Source organism: Lactuca virosa, chromosome 7 (genome assembly GCF_052849685.1).
Source record: "Lactuca virosa cultivar CGN04683 chromosome 7, Lactuca_virosa_CGN04683_v6, whole genome shotgun sequence".
NCBI lineage: Eukaryota > Viridiplantae > Streptophyta > Magnoliopsida > Asterales > Asteraceae > Lactuca > Lactuca virosa.
Window position 1 is genome coordinate 188,248,473 of NC_136432.1, and position 20,220 is coordinate 188,268,692.

At 36.0% G+C, this 20,220-nt stretch overlaps 1 protein-coding gene across 2 annotated transcripts; it reads left to right on the forward strand.

Annotated features, from left to right (window-relative positions):
- The first annotated feature begins 4,292 nt into the window (after positions 1-4,292).
- LOC145124980 (exopolygalacturonase-like) lies at positions 4,293-11,609 on the forward strand. 2 transcript variants are annotated; one of them, XM_079060465.1, is made up of 4 exons: positions 4,293-4,580; positions 10,073-10,387; positions 10,480-10,989; positions 11,084-11,609. In XM_079060465.1, the coding sequence occupies exons 1-4, from the start codon at positions 4,446-4,448 to the stop codon at positions 11,330-11,332; spliced, it is 1,209 nt and encodes a 402-aa protein (XP_078916591.1). In that variant the 5' UTR covers positions 4,293-4,445; the 3' UTR covers positions 11,333-11,609. The 2 variants fall into 2 exon arrangements, with proteins under 2 accessions (XP_078916591.1, XP_078916592.1); XM_079060466.1 differs by lacking the exon at positions 4,293-4,580 and adding an exon at positions 7,740-8,189.
- The last annotated feature ends 8,611 nt before the right edge of the window (positions 11,610-20,220 follow it).

The following is a 20,220-nucleotide window of genomic DNA, read 5'->3' on the forward strand; positions in this document are numbered from 1 at the left end:
TGTATATAATAGTATCTACTCATATAATATGTAATAGTATATATGTAATCGTATCTATGTAATCGTAGCCATGTAATAGTATCTCTACATACAACATATATGTAATCGTATCTATGTAAAGGTATCCATGTAATAGTATCTCTACAAACAGCATGTATTCGTATAGACTCATGAATGAACTGACTCTTGTGTAATTCCTTGTACTAGGAATGGCAAGTAGTATCTCCTAACTATACCTATTATAGTTACTAGTAATGTACGAGTATAATCGGAAGTATACCTTTGCTACCCAAAGGTACTGAATTGATTGATGGAACTTTTATGACTATATATGTATACATGATATATAACTAATATTTAGACGACCTTCGGACGGATAACCGATACCCTAAAGCCACATCCCAACGAGGAAAAGGAAATAAGGCGAGCTAGCCGTTCTAAGTCCTTTAAACATTACTTATATAAATATACATATATAGGCATGCATTTGACAATATAAAAGTATAAAAGAAATTTTGTAAAACCTTTGAAAAGTTTAATAACTAAGAAAGATGACTTGATGTCAGTTTATAAAACGATTTTGAAAACAGTTTGATAAGACGGTTTAAGTATAAGAAAACCTTTTGTTGGAAACACAACTGTAACAAATTTTGAAAGGAAACATACAGTGTGTAAGACAGTTTGATAAAGAAATTTGAACAAGTAAAAACGTTTTGGAAAGTCATTTGAAGTAATATGTTTGGTAAAACAGCTAAAAGTGTAGTAAATCCATTTGTATGCTGGTTATTAATCACATGTGATTGATATGATAACTAGCATGATTCAACTTGTATTCCCCCCATAAAAGCATTTAAAAACATTTAAAAGATTGATTAAGGGGTATGAACTCACATGTAGCGAGTGGATCGGATGGAAGTGTCGGACAAGTGCTTGGTGTTAAGTGAAGACTTGAACACACACAATGAACCTAATAACATATGAAGACATATGTATATATACAATTAGTGATTTTAACACTAATTAAGTAAGTAAAAACATCCTAAGGCGTGGAAAACACTTTAGTCAAAGTGTTAGGATGCTATTGGGTTGCAACAAAGGAGTGCAAGGCTTCACTATGGAGTTTACACTTCAAATGGTCACCCCTATGTGTATTTACGGTTGGAGGACCATTTCTCCCATGAGTTTACGACCGTAAACTCATGGGATTGGTGTGTTTGTGTGTCTTAAGGTCTCATGTTTCACAAAGAGGTGTCCTAGGGTCGATTCAAGGGCTTAGGAAGTGGTTAGGGCTCGAAATGGCATACTTTTTGGTGTTTACGGTCCTTGGACCAACCTTGAGAGTTTACGGTCGTAAACACTAGGGTTTACGGCCGTAAACCCATGTATGCCTCAACCTTTTCGTGTTTTGTGGTTCCTAGTTCATTCATGCAAGTTCCTAGTCCATAATCCATGCTAGAGAGGGAGTTAGGGGCATCAAAACACCCTTTAGGGGTGTTTACGGTTTTGGGAGATCCCCAAACCGTAAACACATGTTCTTGGGGGGGTTTTTGGTGTTCAATCCATGGTTTTCTAAGCACACTAAGCAAATAACTAGTTAGGAAGAGTATACTTACTTATAGGAAGCTTGTAAGGGTGTTTAGAACCCAAGAACACTAGTGTGTGTTCTTGGTGTTTTGAAGAATGCTTGAAGATCTATGTAAAAATCAAGAATCCATGGATGAAAAGATGTATAAACACTAGATTAAGGGTTGTATGAAAGAATCTAGGAAGGAAAACTTACACTTTTGGCGGATTTGGAAGAATGGACTAATGATACTTGAGAGAAAAGTCTTGTGTTCTTGAGGTGGGAAGTGGGAAGTGAGTAAAAAGGGTGTAAACTCATGCTATATGCATGAGTCCTTGGGGAAGAGGTGTTTACGGCCCAAACACCAATTGTTTGGCCGTAAACTCCTAGTTAATGTGTTGGTTGTTCGGTTTGTTACACCTTACTAATAACGACACTTCCTTTTATTAAATCGTTTGACGAAAAATAAAATAAAGCACCAAACGGGCTTAAATCCGGCCAAAAATGTACGGAAATGTTTTTGACTATTATTTGAAGTGTTTGACTGTAGAATTTATACAAGTGAAAATTTCGGGTTATCACAGAACCCGCAAATTGATGAAGAAAATCTGGATGTGGGTATACTTAATTGAAACCAATTAGATGATTTGCGAGGTGAAATGAATTGGGGTTTTGATGAAATGAGAAGTTGGAGTATGAAATTGCTGGGAGTCAAGAATTGTGAAGCCATTACTGAAAGTCAAACTCTTAACAAAGAATATAAAATCTTTTTTTTTCTATGCCTTTAATGAAATGTGAATATTAATTTGAGGGTGTGGACAAGAATTTGACAATTGGCACAATTTTAATATTACAATTCATCACAGTTCATATTTCATGTGAATTTTAGATTTTGTGTTAAAATTCCGAGTTTATATATTCCAATGATTATTAGTTCACTTACCTTGATAATTTTTAATGTTTTTGCATCATAAATTGTAGTAGAAAGCTTATTTTTGTCAATGTTTAATCCTCTGTGTAAAGCAATTTCATCCATCATTGTATACCACATCAGGGGTAAAATGGTCATTTTGCATCGGTCAACACATTCAGTCAGATGTACAATCAAACAACATGGTTTCTTACTCGGTCAGAACTTATTACTCAGACAGATTTTCTCAACCAGTAACTATCAAACGGAACCTTAGTATTAAACGGGACCTTAGTAGTCTAGTTTTATTATTATTATTATTATTATTATTATTATTATTATTATTATTTTTATTGTGTGTGTACACTATCCTTTTTTTCATGTTTTTAGTGGCTCCCACCTTATCATTCCTTTGTTGCTCGACTCGCTTAGCTTTTAATTTCAGTTCTCCCAACTCTACTTCTCTGTAACTAACATCTTCCTTATATATCTAGAGATGTCCCGGGCCCTTAGCTTATTAGTGGAGGTTAGGATGGATACAGTTGAGAATGAATTTCGATGAGTCAAAAGACATTTTCTCAAAAACTGTTTAATAGATTTTGCTGTGAATTATGTTACAGATAACTATTGTTGTGAATTATGTTGTGATATAAACTTGTTTTAATAGATTGTGAATATGGTGGTAGGTGAAAATATAATGCGGAAGGTGAGATATCATAAATAGTTATGCAAGTATTATTGTGATAATAAAGTGGTAGGAGAAATAAAATGGTGGTTCAATTAGTTACGGTGTTTCCAAAGGGCTTTTAACTCAGCAGTATCAGGTATTACATTTCCTCTTTGATATCGAAGGTTCAAGTTCCGTTGTGAACATATATTAAATTACGTGTTAGTTTAGAAGTAGATTAGATTTGTCGGTTAAAAACAAATTAGTTACAATGTCAGGTGAGTACTCTTAGATAACTTTTCAAAAAGTATTTTTTTTTAATAGAATTGGAGCTACAACATTTAATTGGTAACAATAAAACCTATTATTTTTTTTGAATCCGAAATGAATACTAATTCTTAATACTACGAAATATCATGTTACTGAAAAAATAATTATTTTAGTTGGTTTAGAAATACTAAAAAAATTAGTTGTTTTTATTGAATAATTTGTTCGTAATAGACTTTAGTTATTCAACAGTCTGACGGTATTAATATGTATTTGAAATATGTATCTACTTTGAAATATGAACAAAAGACATACATTTAGAAGTATGATTGTTTGTTTACCATTAAAAAAACAGAAATAAAAAATCCTTATATAAAAATCGCCAGTCAAGTCAGATCGCTAATTAATAGACCCGTGAATTATGCAAAATGGATGTATTTGACCCCTATTGAGGTGGCTCATGGCTGCTATATGTAATTGAAAATTATTAGGTTTACAAAATATAAATACTATATAAAATTATAAACGTAATAAACCCCACTTTGAAAATTGTAAGTTGACCCCTTTTGAAATAAAATAAAAGACTCTGTCTTATCTTTTGAATGTATACATTACTTTAAAGGCGGTTTTGTGCAACTTGCTAACATGAAAACCAAGATTTAACTTAAGAGGATAGCCATCCAACGCACCCATTTATGGAGATACTTTTTTGTGCTTTACTTTATGTTAGGATCGTAAGTCTCATATTTGTGGTTTTAAGTTTTCATTAATTATTATTTAAAAACCCGATCCGGCTTGTCATTGAGACTAGTTTTCTAGAATTTGGTCAAAAGTGATCTAATAATACGATATGAAACGCTTGCCAAAAATGTTTGGTGGAATAATGAAAAAATAGTCCCGTAAATGAACTTGTTACCTACAACATAGGTAATCATATCTCCTATATATAAATTGTCTCCCTTGACATCTCTCATTACTTCTTTAGAGGACAACCAAAAAATAAAGCCCACAAAGCAAATAACAAGAGCTTCAATAAAATGAATACAGAAAACTCGATCCGACAAGCAATATGTTGCTTGTTTCTTATAGCATACATTGCAAGAAGCCATGCTGCTGTTGTCAACATTAAAACCAAAGGTGCTAAGGGCGATGGCATAACCGACGATGGCCAGGTAATAATGATATACATCAATTAACATTATACGTTTCTTATATGTATATATAGATCTGCAAATTGTCTTACTTCAAACTTGTGTTAGATAATATCACCGACACTTTAGTCCTTGATCATATTCAATAGTAAATAACAAGAAGAAAATGGAGTCAACACTGTAAATCGTTATAATGAATCAACTCTGGGCAATTTAATCTTTAGAGAGAAACACTTAAAGTGCAAGTGTTCATTAGTGGGTTGGTTTAGTTTCCGAATTCCGATCCGTTTTATTAAACTTTCTCTGATTTTGGTCGAAATTTGTTTTGTCTGAAAATCGTTTTCTGGAAAGACCATCAAACAGGTTTGGTTATAAGGATTCCGAATATATATTTTTGGAATTTTTACACTATGAGAAGGTCCAGAAAAGATCAGTCAAAGTTTCTCTTTAACGGTCAACGCTGCCGGCAAACTACCGTCCGGCCAGCAGCTTTCCGAAGAAGACGACCACCATATCTACGTCGTTATCATCTACATCATCAAGTTGACTACACTTTAGTCTTTAGAAAGTTGAAGATAGTTCCTGTAGTTCTAAAACATTGCATAATGATCCTAATCATTTTGAAAACTCCATATTGGTCCATGAAATATTCGAGGTTGGTCATTGTGCTTCTTATTATTTGCACATTGGTCCATGTACTTTTTAAAGTGTGTGTTTGGTACCTTTAGCTTTAAATGTTGCATTTTGATCCCCAAACTTCTGAAATTTCCATATTGGCTCTTGGTATTTTCAAAAAATTATGAGTCGGTCGAAGTTACAGATGAACCTATCATTTTTCATGGAATGTTTTTTGACCCCTCAGAGGTATCCTAAAGTAGCCACGAGCATGGGTCTAAAGCTTATTCCTGTGGACATATTCTATAGTCTTCGACCCTTCTAACATTTGCTTAATTTTTTCTATTTCTTCCCCATTTTTTTGTTAACATATGTTTTTCATGGAATCTAAATGTTCATATACGATGGTCCGACTTATGCCCAAAATTATAATATGTGGAAAACAACGATTGAAGACTTATTGAATCAAAAGATTTAACATAGCTTTTAGAGAAAAAGGTCGTAAAAGTACTTGACACAAATCTGAAAGAGAATGAACAAGCAAATGGTGGCACAAATCCGAGTAAGCAACAAGGCCTTTCTCGCCCTTTCTAACGTACTAGGCGAAAGAAGTATAGGTGAAAGCCCAGTAAATTCCATTTTTCGATCGATCAACATAGCACCACTCAACATGTAAGAATCTCTTAGAATTGTAGATATGTTTATGGATCTATCAATACAAGAAAATGGTGGCACTAATCCGAATAAGCAGCAAGGCCTTTCTCGCCCTTTCTAACGTACTAGGCGAAAGAAGTATAGGGTGAAAGCCCAGTAATTTCCATTTTTTGGTCGATCAACATAGCACCACTCAACACGTAAGAATCTCTTAGAATTGTAGATATGTTTATGGATCTATCAATAGAGCAATTACATTCCAGTTGTAGTCTCAATCAAATATTCAATATGATGTTCACACTTTGTTTGACCCCATCAATCTTTCCATATAACAGTAGTAACTACAACTTCTTCCTTTTGGGCTTACTATCTCAACATACGTGAAAAGTACCTATGCTAGGTTAGAATCTAATACTAAACTCTAAAATGGAATAATGGTGACATACGAATAACCTTATCTTGGGATCATTGCATGTGTAAAGACCAACAGCATCATGGCATGATACGACCATAAACGTGCATGTGTTATGGTCTAAGAGAACTCATGTACTGGTGTTCGCAAAGTCATGCAAGCCTAGGAAGAATTAAAAGAAATTGATGGTTAGTTGGTTTATAGAGTTTGAAAAATGTTTTTCTTTCTAGTATGTGATTAAACCAATATCAATCTGTCTCTCTACAATTTGGTTGTTAGTATGAGGTAAATATAGGGTTGTCCCTTTCACTTCAATTGTCTACTCTGTAACCAATTCTTGGGAATTTTATTTTAAGAATATGATTGTATTTGATTTAGAATTTATCTTATATTCCACCCAGCTTCGTGATATGAGAATATTTAGAGGACTAACAACAACCACCTAGTTCAAATAAGTGTCGACTAATCCTACTGGTTGATGGCCTTGACTTTCTAGTTGGATATTATAAGTGGAAAGAGACTAATCCTAATTAGGATAGGTGGAATTTGACTAAAAATATGACGAAAGGTCAAAGTTGCAGGAAAGAAATCGACTAAAAATATGTCGATAGAGTAAGGGATAGGTCTCCTACTTCCTATAAATTCAGTTGTATGCCTAACAATAACTACCTCATAAGTGCTTCTCAATCCATCTTTTGATTAGAAGTAGATGCCTCTTCCATGACCATGTTTAGTCTTGTCTCGTATAAATGGATAAAAAGATGTTGAGAAGCTTGTTGAATAGGCCGAAATTGTTCTTTAAATCATAGTGGTTAATCTAAGATTTCAGAATGAATCTTCCTTTTGTGGAGATAAACAAAGATCATCCATACTAATAGAATTCAATAAAGAACTACCTGGAATGTCTTTACATCATGCATGTCTTTTTCACCACTCTAGTGACGTCCTTTTTCTTTGTTCATGACTTGAGTGCATTTGATTATGAACCTTTCAAGTAACTATAGTGATTCTTTCCTTTTCTCTTCCTTCTTTCCCAAAGATATTGACTTATTTCACTCTCTTTAAATAAGAATACAAGGAGGTAAAACAATTAGTATGACATTTTCGGTTGTTTAAATAGGCCTCATGGTCATATAGAGAACATCCAACTATTAGCCCTTTGTTCATGATACCTACCTTTTGAATAGATAAAATTACACAAATGGTCCTTATGGTTTACTAAAAGTTACAAGTTCAATCTATGTTATTTTTCTTTGACGAACATGGTCCTTATGGTCTCTAAAACTTGCATGGCTGGTCCCTAAGCCATATGCAATGACGTTTTTACCATTTTAATTTCTTTGATCCTTTGTAATTAATTTAAATTTAATATAAAATAAATAAGCTAATAAAACCCAAACACCCCAATCTCATCCCAAATAAATCCCAAATTCTCCCATCGTCCATTTTCATTCTTCAACGCATGCAGCCTCCTTAATTTTTCCCTTCCATCTTGTTCTAAACAAAGATTTGTGATTCATCGATCAAGAAAAGTCAAGAATCGACGACTGTTGGTTTTGGCCGACACATTAAACTGGAAGGCTAAGTATCAGGTTTAACACCGGTTCTTGGTTCGTCGTCATGTTGTCAGATTGATTTCCAAGGTTCAAGCCATCGGTTCTTTGGTTCGTCGGCATACACATGGACACTGACCTTAATTGAATTGCAGATGAGCTTCTACAAGACCTTCGTCTTCTCATTTATCTTACTTCTCCTCCTTTGTCTTAAACAAAATCGGATTATCAAGGGCGACAATCACATAGAGTACCATCAATCTATGGTTGATATGTATTTATGATCAATGGTTGTTACCTTTTTGGAAAAATTATGAACAAAATATGCTAAAGGGGGATGTGATTAAAGGAGAAGGAGGAGGGAAAACATACTTTCATCAGTTTATTCTTGCACATGTAAGGATGTTGTCCCTCTACAAAGCTACCGATCATGAAAATTTGAAGTTGAATATTCTAATAGTCACTTGCGATTTCTGAATTTCTCACCGGATAAATCTGTGATCAATGGTTAATTTGATTCTTTTGATTGAACTAAACAAGTCACCGCCATTATCAAGCAAGAAACAAACTTAAATCAGTTTCTTGTATTTATGTGTTCCTTTGTATCTTGAATCCCCCTCAAAGAAAATTGGATTTATTTTATTTCGAATTCTAGAACAAACATCGATGCCCATTGGATCCTTGTTATCGTGTTTGTGTATTCCTTTGTATCTTGAATCAATTTGCATCAAGGAAACAAATTAATTTGAGAAGTTGCCACTAACCCTCAGACTAATCATACCAATTGAGTCTTTATGATTTCTTGATTAAAGATCCATGTGTATTAATATTAGTGTTATTATTTTTATGTAATTGAGTACATGATCTAGGATTATGTTTTGATTGTGTATCTTGAATCAATAGTTTAGTTAACAACTAAGAAATCAGAAATTGACAAGTTGAGGCATAGATAGATCTGACTAGTGGAGACATCCCTAAGTTAAACATAATAATATTGATTTGATATTCATGATTGAGTTATTATTCTTTAATTTCTTCCATTTATCTTAGGTATTAAGTTTTGCTTTAAGTATTTTGGGCCTTTTAGAGCCACTGTTCTCCAGTTTTAAACCTCAATGCTTCTTTGATCCTTATTATTGTGTCTATGTGTTACTTTAATGGCCATCAAGTCTTTTGAAGGTATTAAAAGAACTTGGCATTGAGTTGCATCACTCAATGTCACAAAAATCTTTTGGTTAGCTTGGAAAAACGTTTTGGCACCCATTAATTTAGGTGGCCTTGGAATTGGTAGGTTGCAGGCCTCCAATCTATTGTTGCTAGACAAATAGTGATGGAGATACAAATAGGATAACAAGTCTATTTTGTTTAGTGTTTTTAGAGCTTTTCATGGTAGTGGTGATATATTTTCCTTTTCAGGTGTGCCTATACATTATGTGAAATAGACCTTATCTTAAACCTAATTGATAAAAGGGTTTGATAATATTTATGAAGCCATTGTCATAGATCCTTCCTGATTACATATATAAGTTTTTTGACGTATTATACAGATAAAGTTAATGTTAAGATTGTGGCCCATAAGGCTGCAAGGAGTGGTTTCATGCTTGCCATGGCCACCTAAGCTCCACATAAGCTATATTTTTATTTACCATTGCAAGGAAAAGAGAAAAGAGTGGTGTCATGGCAATGGAGAAGAGATGAAGAAGAGAGAGTGGAAAAGTAGGATTTAAAATACATATACAAATTGAAAATGGGTTTTTCTCTCTTCGACAACATGTTGAGCTCCACGTTAGTTTTGTCGAAGACTTTTGCCATCCACTTCCTAATGATGTCTCAAGTAGCCACATTAGGAATGAGATCCTCACCATGATACATGATAACACTAGGAAGGAATAGTAATTGAATTCTTCACAAATGCAAATTCTTTTTGATGGGATGTCATAAAGAAAATTAAATATTTATCATGAGTTCAAACAATTCTCGTATCTCTTCAACTATACTTTATTGGGAAAATATAGATTGTAATAAAATTGATTTACTACCTAACTAGCTATTATCATTAACCAAAATTAACCCCATAGTTAACTAGTATAAGATGATTTATGTCATTATGACTTTGCTATATCATTTTTAAATAGACACGATTGTTCCAATAAGGTGAAGAAATGATTAAGCTACACTATGTATATGTTTACACACCCACATATATGTATATGTGCTTAATATAACTCTACAAAAGATATTGTAACAAGTGGACCTTAAATTGTTTGTTTATATTTTAGGCGATAGTGAGTGCTTGGAACGAAGCCTGTGGAAGAGAAGCACCAAGCTCGGTGTTGATTCCACCAGGGACCTATATGGTATTTCCTCAGATTGATCTCATTGGCCCATGCAAGGCTCCAATTAAGATCAAAGCCACCGGAGCCGTCGTCAAGGCCCCACCTGAGCTTGAAAAGTTCACAACCACGTACTGGATCGCCATAAGGAATGTTAGTAAGTTGACTATGATCGGTGGTACTTACGACGGTCAAGGCGAACAAACTTGGAAGCAAAATTTATGCCCGGACGGCGGGCCAGGACCTTGCCCACTTCCAGTCGTAAGTGTTTTCTTTTCTAATTAAAAACTTGGTTAATTATTTCAATATTACCATATGCCATCTTTAACCATATTCTCCTTTCCCTTTCTTAGAATCTTCAATTCACTAATGTCACAAATTCATTGTTGAAACACATAACATCTACCGATAGCAAATTCTTTCACATGAGGTTATCTTTATGTGACAATACAAGACTTGATCATATCACTATTTTATCACCGGTAAACAGTGTCAACACAGATGGAATTCAAATCGGGCGTTTAAGTGGTGTCAACATCACAAACTCAGTAATGAGAACGAATGACGATTGCATTTCAATAGGTCAAGGATGCAGGAACATCCGTATTAAGAATATTATGTGCGGACCAGGAGATGGCATAGGTATTGGGAGTTTGGGAAGACGCGCAAATGAAGAACCCGTACAAGGAATCTGGATTAAGAATGTCACCATGACAGGCACAGAACACGGATTCAGGATAAAGACTTGGCCTACTTCTTTCCCAGGAAGTGTTAGTGACTTGCATTATGAAGATATCATCATGAACAATGTGTCATTTCCCATATTCTTCGATCAACAATTTTGCCCTTTGAATAACTGCCAGGTATCATACATAAATTAGATAATTTAGTGTTTGAACTTAAGTGAATGAGTACAAAGGTAGAAAAATTAATATAGTTTTTGTTTACGACTACTAGAATGGAACTGCATCAAACGTGAACATATCGAATGTGAGCTTCAGGAATATCAGGGGAACATCAGCAACTAAGGTGGCATTGAAGTTTGATTGCAGCGCAGATGTACCATGCAAGAACATAAAGGTGGCTGATATTAATTTGACATACGAAGGACCTGAAGGAGGACCTGCCACCTCTGAGTGTTCTAACATTAAACCCAAAGTCGTCGGTCAAGTTGTCCCTCCAGCTTGTCCAGGTGGGCCAGATTAAAAAAAACATGATCTACTCCATATATCGATGGGCAAAGCAGATGGGCGCGTAATGGTTGTGGAATTCTCTGAGGAAATAAGTAAATGAAAAAATTCACACAATTCCGGCGACATTTCTACATAGATGTACATTGCATGTGCTGGAGTATTTCGTATTCTATGTTACTATTGATTGGTTATTAAATGATTGTTAAATGGGATTTGCTAATTCTTGAAAACTTCATCCATAAAAGTTACTGTTATTTCTAGAGGATTTTAATTAATGTTTCTTGTTTTAACGTATATGTTTAGGGCGTAGAAAGAAAAAAATGAAACCGAATAAAAGGTTCGAACCAAATAAGATTTGGGTTTAACCGGTTAAATCAAATCTTATTCGGTTCAGCTTTCTTCGGATATATATTGTTCATAATTTGTGTTTCAATATTTGTTTTATAATGCTAATTGTCATTTGATTAACGTTCTTATACACTACAAGAAATAGAGCCTTTAGCGGCGACATCAATGGCGGCGACAGGGAGCTTTAGCGGCGACAAATTAAAAAGTCGCCGCTAAAGGCCTTTGTCGCCGCTATTGGTGTCGTCGCTGAAGACTGAATGCCACCGATCCGCTCTTTGACGTTCTGGCAAACACGAATCGTCCGATTGTGGTTCTAATCCAACGGCTAGGGTGCTCGTGAAACGCATAAAGGAAATACCGGCGACTTTTGTCGCCGCTAAAGATAAAAAAATGACGCGGTAATAATTCCCTCCTGATAGTCGCAAGAAATAAAACTGCACTTTGATTTTTTGTCTTAGTTTAAAAATAGCAATCTACTTTGGCATCATAAAATGCATGTTGATTTGGTAATTTTGGTTTTGTGGTGATTATTTGATAAAAACTTTGGTAATTGGGTTTTTGTCCCAAGTGCAAGAAATAGCAATGTACTTTGGCTTTTTGTCTTAATTTAAAAATAGCAATGTACTTTGATAGTTTTTGTTTATGTTTGATAATTTAACTTATAAGTTTACATATGTTGTTATTTATTATGTAGTTGGAAAATCTTCGTGCAATACTCAACGACCCGACATGTAGGGATGAGCTTTATTCGTTTTTCCAATCACAGAATAATCGAGGAAACGATGAGAACGAAGATGATGGTATGTAGGGAGGAGTTTTATTTGCATATTACACTTGTTGTCACACTTTCCTACTTGTTAGCTTGTAAAACTTTTGGTTGTTTTCTGTAATTACCGGCGATATTATTACCGGTGACACTATTACTTTTGATATTTAATCGGATCTGTAATTACCGGCAACATTATTACCGGTGACACTATTACTTTTGATATTTAATCGGATGTTTGTTTTGTAATTATGGGTGACACTATTATTTTTTATATTTAATCGAATGTTGTTATGTAATTACCGGCGACACCATTACCGGCAACCAAAATCGTTGATTAAAAAACAAATTTTAAAAATGAAAATTGTTATTACCGGCGACACTATTACCGGCGACACTATTACCGGCGACTGCACTCTTTAGCGGCGACATAGTCATTAGCGGTGACAATTATCTTTAGTGGCGACAATTTGATCAATAGCGACGAAGCAGTAGCGGCGACTTATTACCGGCGACATGTCGCCGCTATTACCATTACCGGCGACAATGAGACCCTTTAGCGGCGACCTTTGTCGCCGCTAATTGCCTTTTTCCTTGTAGTGTTAGTTTCATGTTTACGTTTTAACTCGACTTTTGCCAATGCTAATAATTGCTATTTGATAAATGTTTTGGAGTTCTTGGGTTTCTTTGATTAACAATAAAACGTTTTTAGTATTGACTAATTATTTACAATTTGTTGTAGAAAAAAGATCAATCGAAGTGAAAGTTGAGAAACTTCAAATCTTGAAATGAGTTCTACTGTTCTAGATCTCCAAATATTGTTGAATAATATAGGAGTGCCCCAAACATTAAGGGCTCAACCCAAATAAGAGATTAAAGAGCCATCCAATCTAGATATGAAGTTTTAGTTCCTTAATTCATTAAGAAAAATCTTAGCACTTCTATATCCAATGGAATAGAAGGGGTGCCAATTAGAGAGTCTCAGAAACACATGTAGAATGATATCATTCTCTTTGATATGATAAACGAATACAATATCCTACATATAGAAGATACATAGGGCCACTTGGGCCTGAAGCCTATAGATATACAAATACATGGGCTTATACAAAATGTGTACACTAACATCCCCCACAGTTTTATCAGGAGGATAATTCCGAACATTCAAACTGGTCTTAAAATCCTAAAAAAACTAAGATGGAAGCCCTTTGGTGAAGATGTCGGTGTACTGGGCGGAGGACGGAACTTGAAACACACGAACTAACCCACGAGCAACCATATCGCGCACAAGTGAATGTCAATCTCGATGTGTTTAGTACGTTGATGTTGAACTGGGTTTGAGGACCTGTAGACTGAGCTGATGTTGTCACAGTAGATGATGGTAGCTTTCTGCAGAGGACACTGTAGCTCTCGAAGAAGATTGCGGACCCAACATGTTTCGGCTATAGCGTTGGCCACCCCACGATATTCCGCCTCTATACTAGGCCGAGAGATGACACCTTGACGTTTCGCAGACCATGAAATAAGGTTATCTCCATGAAATAAACAACAGACAGAGGTAGAGCAACGAGAGACCAGACACCCGTCCCAATCTGCATCAGAATACACGACAAAATCAGAAGAAGGAGATACGTGAAGTTGAAGACCATGATCAAGAGTCCCTTTAACATAGCCAAGAATACGCTTGAGAGAATGAAGAAGAGGCTCCCGTGGATCATGCATGTAGAGACAGATTTGTTATACCGAAAAGGCAATGTCTGGATGGGTGCATGTGAAACACTGAAGGGCTCTAGCAAGGATGCGATACAAGGATGGGTCTGAAACTGGGGGTGGGCATTGGCGTTTAACCTATGATTCGTCTCGGCTGGAGTGCGGGTTGGGTTACACTGGAGCATGTGAGCTCGCTCTAGAATCTCTGAAGCGTATTTCTTTTGAGAGAGAAATAAACCATGTGGAGAGCGAGTGGTAGAGATACCCAGAAAGTATTTGAGAGCTCTTATATCGGTCATGGAGAACTCTCGAGTAAGTTGGGAGATAATCCGTTGTAAGAGAGTCGTGAAGGAGGCTGTAAGAACAATATCATCAATGTATAAAAGTAGATATGCAATATCTGAGACATGATGATAGATGAAAAAAGATGAGTCCGTCAGGCTGTGCTAAAAACCCATATGAAGAGGATGTTGAGCAAATCGCTAATACCAGTCCCTAGGAGTCTTTTTGAGACCATAAAGTGATCCCTGTAGATGACAAACATAATATTGATGTTGGGGGTCTCGGAAACTTGGTGGCTGATGCTTATAAACTATCTCCTGAAGGTGACCATGAAGAAATGCATTCTTCACATCATGCTGGTGAAGGGGTCAGTGTCGTGATAGTGCTAGGCTCAAAACAGTATGAATTGTAGATGGTTTAACGACCAGACTAAAGGGCTCATCACAGTCAATTCCAGGTTGTTGACTGCGAGCATTAGACACTAACCGAGCTTTGTAACGCGAGAGAGATTCGTTTGCATTAAACTTCTGATTAAATAACCACATAGATCGGACCATATTGGCTCCAGGAGGACGTGACACTAAGACCCATGTGCCATTTGAAATAAGTGCATTTTATTCCTCATGCATGGCTTTTTTGCCAATTTGGATCTTTCAAAGCCTGTAAGTGTGACCTCCGGACAAATGAGATAGAGGAGGAATGAAGGTTAAGGCATTGGGTAGGTTTGAAAATTCCGCTTTTAGAATGAGTATTCATGTGATGAGTGGGAGGAGGAGGAGGAGGAGAAAGGGAAGGAATGGGAATTGAATCCTCAATGGGTAAATTATGGATGGTTTGAGAAAGAGTTGGGTCAGAAGTATGAAGAGTGGGTGTGATATATGATGGATTAAGAATTTGACGGGTGATAGGTAAGACTTCCATGTCAAAAAGAAAATTATAGGATGGAGGTTCGGTGGGGGTAACTGAACCCTAAGGGAAGATAGTCTCGTCAAAAGTGACATGGCAAGATATTATGATCTTTCAAGTGGAAAGGTCGTAACAAAGAAACCCACGGTGATATGTGGGATAGCCCAACAAATGCATGGGGTTGAACGGGGCTGAAGTTTATTGGTAGTGTGGATTCAGGGAAAACATAAACATCCAAAGACACGGAGATGATTATATGTAGGATGACAATGAAATAGACGATAGTGAGGAGTGTTATTGGCTGTGGGCACAAACAGAAGGATATTAAGTAGGTGAGTAGCCACGTGAAGAGCCTCTGCCTAAAAGGTAAGTGGGATGTGAGAGTGGAGGAGGAGAGTACGCATCATATTACTGACAGTATGGATCATGCGTTCAAATTTCCCTTTTTGTTTGGATGTGTGAAGGTAAGAAAATTTGAATGTAATGACATGAGAATCAAAATAGTCATGAAATAATTGATTATTATATTCACAACCATTGTCACATTGGAAATGTTTAATTGTAACCCCGAAATTATTTTTCACAATATTGGAGAAATTGAGAAATTTTTGAAAAGCTTCATATTTGTTTTTAAGTGGATATACCCACAGATAGTGAGAGTAATGATCGAGAAATAAAATATAATATTACAATCCACTAACACTAATAATAGGAGAAACGAACAAGTCTGAATGAATAATATCAAAAGGTGCACAAACAATAGAGTTCGAAATATAAAATGGGAGTCTAGTGTGTTTGCAAAGTTGACAAGTTTGATAAATGAGACTACTGGCCTTATTACAAGAATTAGAGCTATTGGAGTATAAATGTTTCAAAACTTGGTCGCCTGGTTGACCAAGGCGTTGGTGCTATGTGGTGGAGTTCGCGGTGAGGAAAGCATGACTTGTGGAAGCGGTCACCGGGTAAAGAGGTCTGGAGCTATCACATCGGATGAGAGGTCGCCGTGTCTTATAATCAAGAACAGTAAAACCAAAATGGTCAAAATCAATAGAGCAATTATTTTGAGTGGTAAATTGTCGGACAAATATTAGATTTTTAATAATGTTTGGTGTAATGAGTACGTTTTTTAAATGGAGTGGACGTGAGGGGTTAGATAAGGGAAAATTTGTATGTCCCGAGGTCGTGATAGGAATTGTCGAACCATTACCAACTAAAATAGAATGAGGAGTATAAGCATTATTACAAACATATTTAAGTATACTTGCGTTCGTGTGAATGTGATTGGTTGCCCCGATATCTATAACCCACCCATCATTTATTGGGTCGTTTAGAGACATAGTGTTAAACATGCTTAGAAGTGAAGTGGGCTGATCTGGGCTACCCAGCCAAGTGTTGGATAAGGTGTCTAAGTCCATAACTATTTCAGGTATGTACTTGACCCGACCCGGCATGGTCCATTTGGGTTGCATGGCACCATGCAATTGGATAAACTAAAATGAGAGAAATAACACTTATGGTTTATTAATATATTATAAGTTCTAATATATTAATAATATTATTTAATTAGTTTGATCAAGAATTAATTTAGAATTAATTAAGTGATCAAAAGATAACTAATTAAATATATGGGTAGATTATGTAAATCTTCCATATCTTATATAGTGGGCTAAGAGGCTCCATGGATTATCAAGTTGGGTTCCACCCATAGGATGCTCCATGGGAGTTACAAACCCATGGGTCATGGAAATGAAGAGTCATGACACATTAGGGTTTACATGGTGTAACCCTAGATGTGTCAACACTATATAAGAAACCCATTCTCCACCAAAATCGGCTACACATAAGAAACAAGAGGGCTAGGCCGATTTTAGAAGTGTGTATTCTCTCTAAAGTCATTCCAAAAGCATTTGGTGTTGTGTGAAGCATTTGAGGCATCACACTTGGGGTGCTAGGCTCACAAGGTTTCAAGGATCATAAGCAACAACAAGGTAAGTTATTCTATCTTTCATGCAAGTTAAAATTTGTTCCCCATGTATGCTAGATAGGAATATAACCTTGGAATTCAACTTTGCATGATAATTAGACAAACATAGATCCAAGATTATTAGGGTTGCATGTACACTTAGGAAGTGTTAGAATGCTCAAAACCCATCAGTGGTATCAGAGCCTGGTTCGTTTGTTGTTTTTTTTTTGTGTGTGCAAACAACTTGGAAAAAAATCGTTTTTCTGTTTTCTGCTCGTATGAAAGTTTGCACATTTGTTGCTGGAAATGGACTAGAAACATTACCCTAAACTGTTTTGATGTTTTAAAGCTTGTTTTAGATGGTGTAATGTTTATGCTAATCCATTTACAATGGCAATTATTAAAATTACAAGTTTTTTTTAAGTGTAATTTTTGATTCTTGAAAGTGTTCATATTCATGTTCTTGAACTTATGAAGATTAGATGATCATAGGAATTGTTTGTAACCTTCATGGTAGTTTAATTCATGATCATAATGTGTTTTAATGGAGTCCATAACTTGTCCTCAAGTTATGGAAAACCAAAAGTCTCACTTTTATTAAAGCCATTAAAAGAACACAAGAGTTATAAAAATGAAGAGTCTTCATTTTTATTACTCAATTAATTCATAAGTTATAAGAAATGAAAAGTTTTGGAAGTTTACAAAACTTGCCCTCAAGTTTTGGAACATGTAAAGTCTTGATTAAAACTTTAGTTCCAACCCTTAGAATTTTAAAAGTTAAAATTCAACCCTTATACTTTATAATATTATAAGTTACTAATATATATGTATAACGTCAAGTCGTCTTACCGCTAGTACGCCTCATTCACGAAGCCGGTCTATAAGGGGGGTATAAGGTTGTTGCCTATAAAATGGCAACTTAATGGGTGTCCACTCTCACCCACCGCTTCCTTGATCGGTGGAGGGTCGTTAGCCGAACGAGTAAGACAAGGACTTATAAATTCTCATTAAAAGTATGATGAATATTATAAAGTAACTAAATGCTTTTATTAAATTCCCAATCTTAGTTACTTTAGGAAAATGTGAATAAGGTGCTAATCCATGAAATTACACTTTACACTTTGTTTAAGTCGTTGGTGGAGCGTGTGTGGTTAACCGGCACACTAACTTGGACTTAACAAGGTAGGTAAAGGGTGACTTAAGGTTTACCATAGCATCGGTGGAGCGTGTGTGGTTTACCGACACATCGATTGAGTGATAAACCTTGAGGGTACCAAGTGATTTGCATGGTTACTTCACACCTCGTTTTGTGATCCTCGGTATCCCAGTCACAAAACTTGGAGGGCACACTCGAGATTGAAACATGCCTTTGAAAAGTTCATTGAATCTCAAAAGAATCTAGGAATTTCTAAGAACCAATTAAAAACCTAATATTTATATTTCGTTTTTCATGGTGGAAATTGGTGAATCGTCATTCACCTACCTTTCAAATATGTTATAGCTTGGATTACGTCATACCTCTTCTAAGTTATAATATATTGCGATTGGATCCTAGCCTTAATATTAAATTTGGGTGTTTTATTAAGGACTCTCTTAATATCTAAACTAATCTTGTTCTCTTCTTTCAGATGTCTTCAAACAATGCTGCTTCTGGCTCTAATCCTAATGGCTCCTTTACCCTTATGAACTTGTATGGGAAAGTCACTTTTGATGGATCCAACTTCAATGAATGGATCAGAAATATCAGGATGATTACCCGCTACGAGGACAAAGAATATGTCCTTGACAAGGAGCTTAAGGAGATTGATGAGACCACTGCAACTCCCCAGGAGATCGCTGACTTCCGGGCACATGAAAGGGATGCTACAAAAGTGGCATGCATCATGTTGGCCACCATGACAGCGGAACTCCAAAAGTCCTATGAGGACTTCTACCCTTTTGAAATACACCAAGATCTGATGGAAAGATACCATCAAAGTGCACGACAAGAGAGGTATGAAATCATATGCTCTATCATAACAACCATGATGAAGGACGGGGAATCCGTCACGAGCCACATGCAGAAAATGCAAAGGTATGTGGATCGGTTGCTGAAGCTTAATGTGAACTTCCCTGAGGAGCTTGCAATAGATATCATTTTGCACTCCTTACCATCGTGATATGATCAATTCCGCATGACATATCACATGAATAAGGAAGACGTCACACTCAGCAAACTTCAGGGACTCCTCAAGACCGCAGAAACAGGTCTTAAGGGTAAGTCGGTTGTTAACACTCCTACTCCAAACTCCGCCCCGGTTTTGGCAATCGGGAAAGGTAGAGGGAAGAAGAGGAAGAGCTCTTCGAAGGGTACCAAGGCTAGGACCCTTGATGGCTCTTCTTCAAGTGGAACCAAGAAAGGTTTTGTCACTCCTTCTTCTGACCCTAAAGAGGCTGAATGCTTCTATTGCCATGAAAAGTCACATTGGAAGCGGAACTGCCCAAAGTACCAGCAAGATGTGAAGGATGGGAAAGTTAAACCCAACCATGCAGGTATTTACACTATCTTATCTAATAACTCACCCCATTCTAACTCTTGGGTCCTTGATACCGGTTGTGGTATTCATATCTGTTCTGATTTGCAGGGACTAAGAAGAAGTGAGCATGTGGAGCATGGAAGAATAAACTTAATCATGGGGAATAGGAAAGCTTTACCTGTCACCAAGATTGGAGTTTATACTTTATCGCTAAGTAGTGGGTTTAGTTTAGATTTGAATAAATGTTGTTATTCGCCAGAAATGGCAAGAAATATTATTTCCTTTCATGCATTGTATAAACAAGGTTTCACCTTTTCATTTGATAATGAAGTTGGTTCGATTAATGCTTTCTTTAATAATGTTCTTTATTTTAAAGCATTACCTTGTGATGGTGTGTATGAAACTGTATC

Bases quoted from the DNA above. Each gene is read 5' to 3' on its own strand.
- LOC145124980 (XM_079060465.1), top strand. From the start codon at position 4,446: ATGAATACAGAAAACTCGATCCGACAAGCAATATGTTGCTTGTTTCTT. The intron at 4,581-10,072 runs GTAATAATGATA...TTTATATTTTAG, and splicing joins GCATAACCGACGATGGCCAG to GCGATAGTGAGTGCTTGGAA. The intron at 10,990-11,083 runs GTATCATACATA...TACGACTACTAG, and splicing joins GCCCTTTGAATAACTGCCAG to AATGGAACTGCATCAAACGT.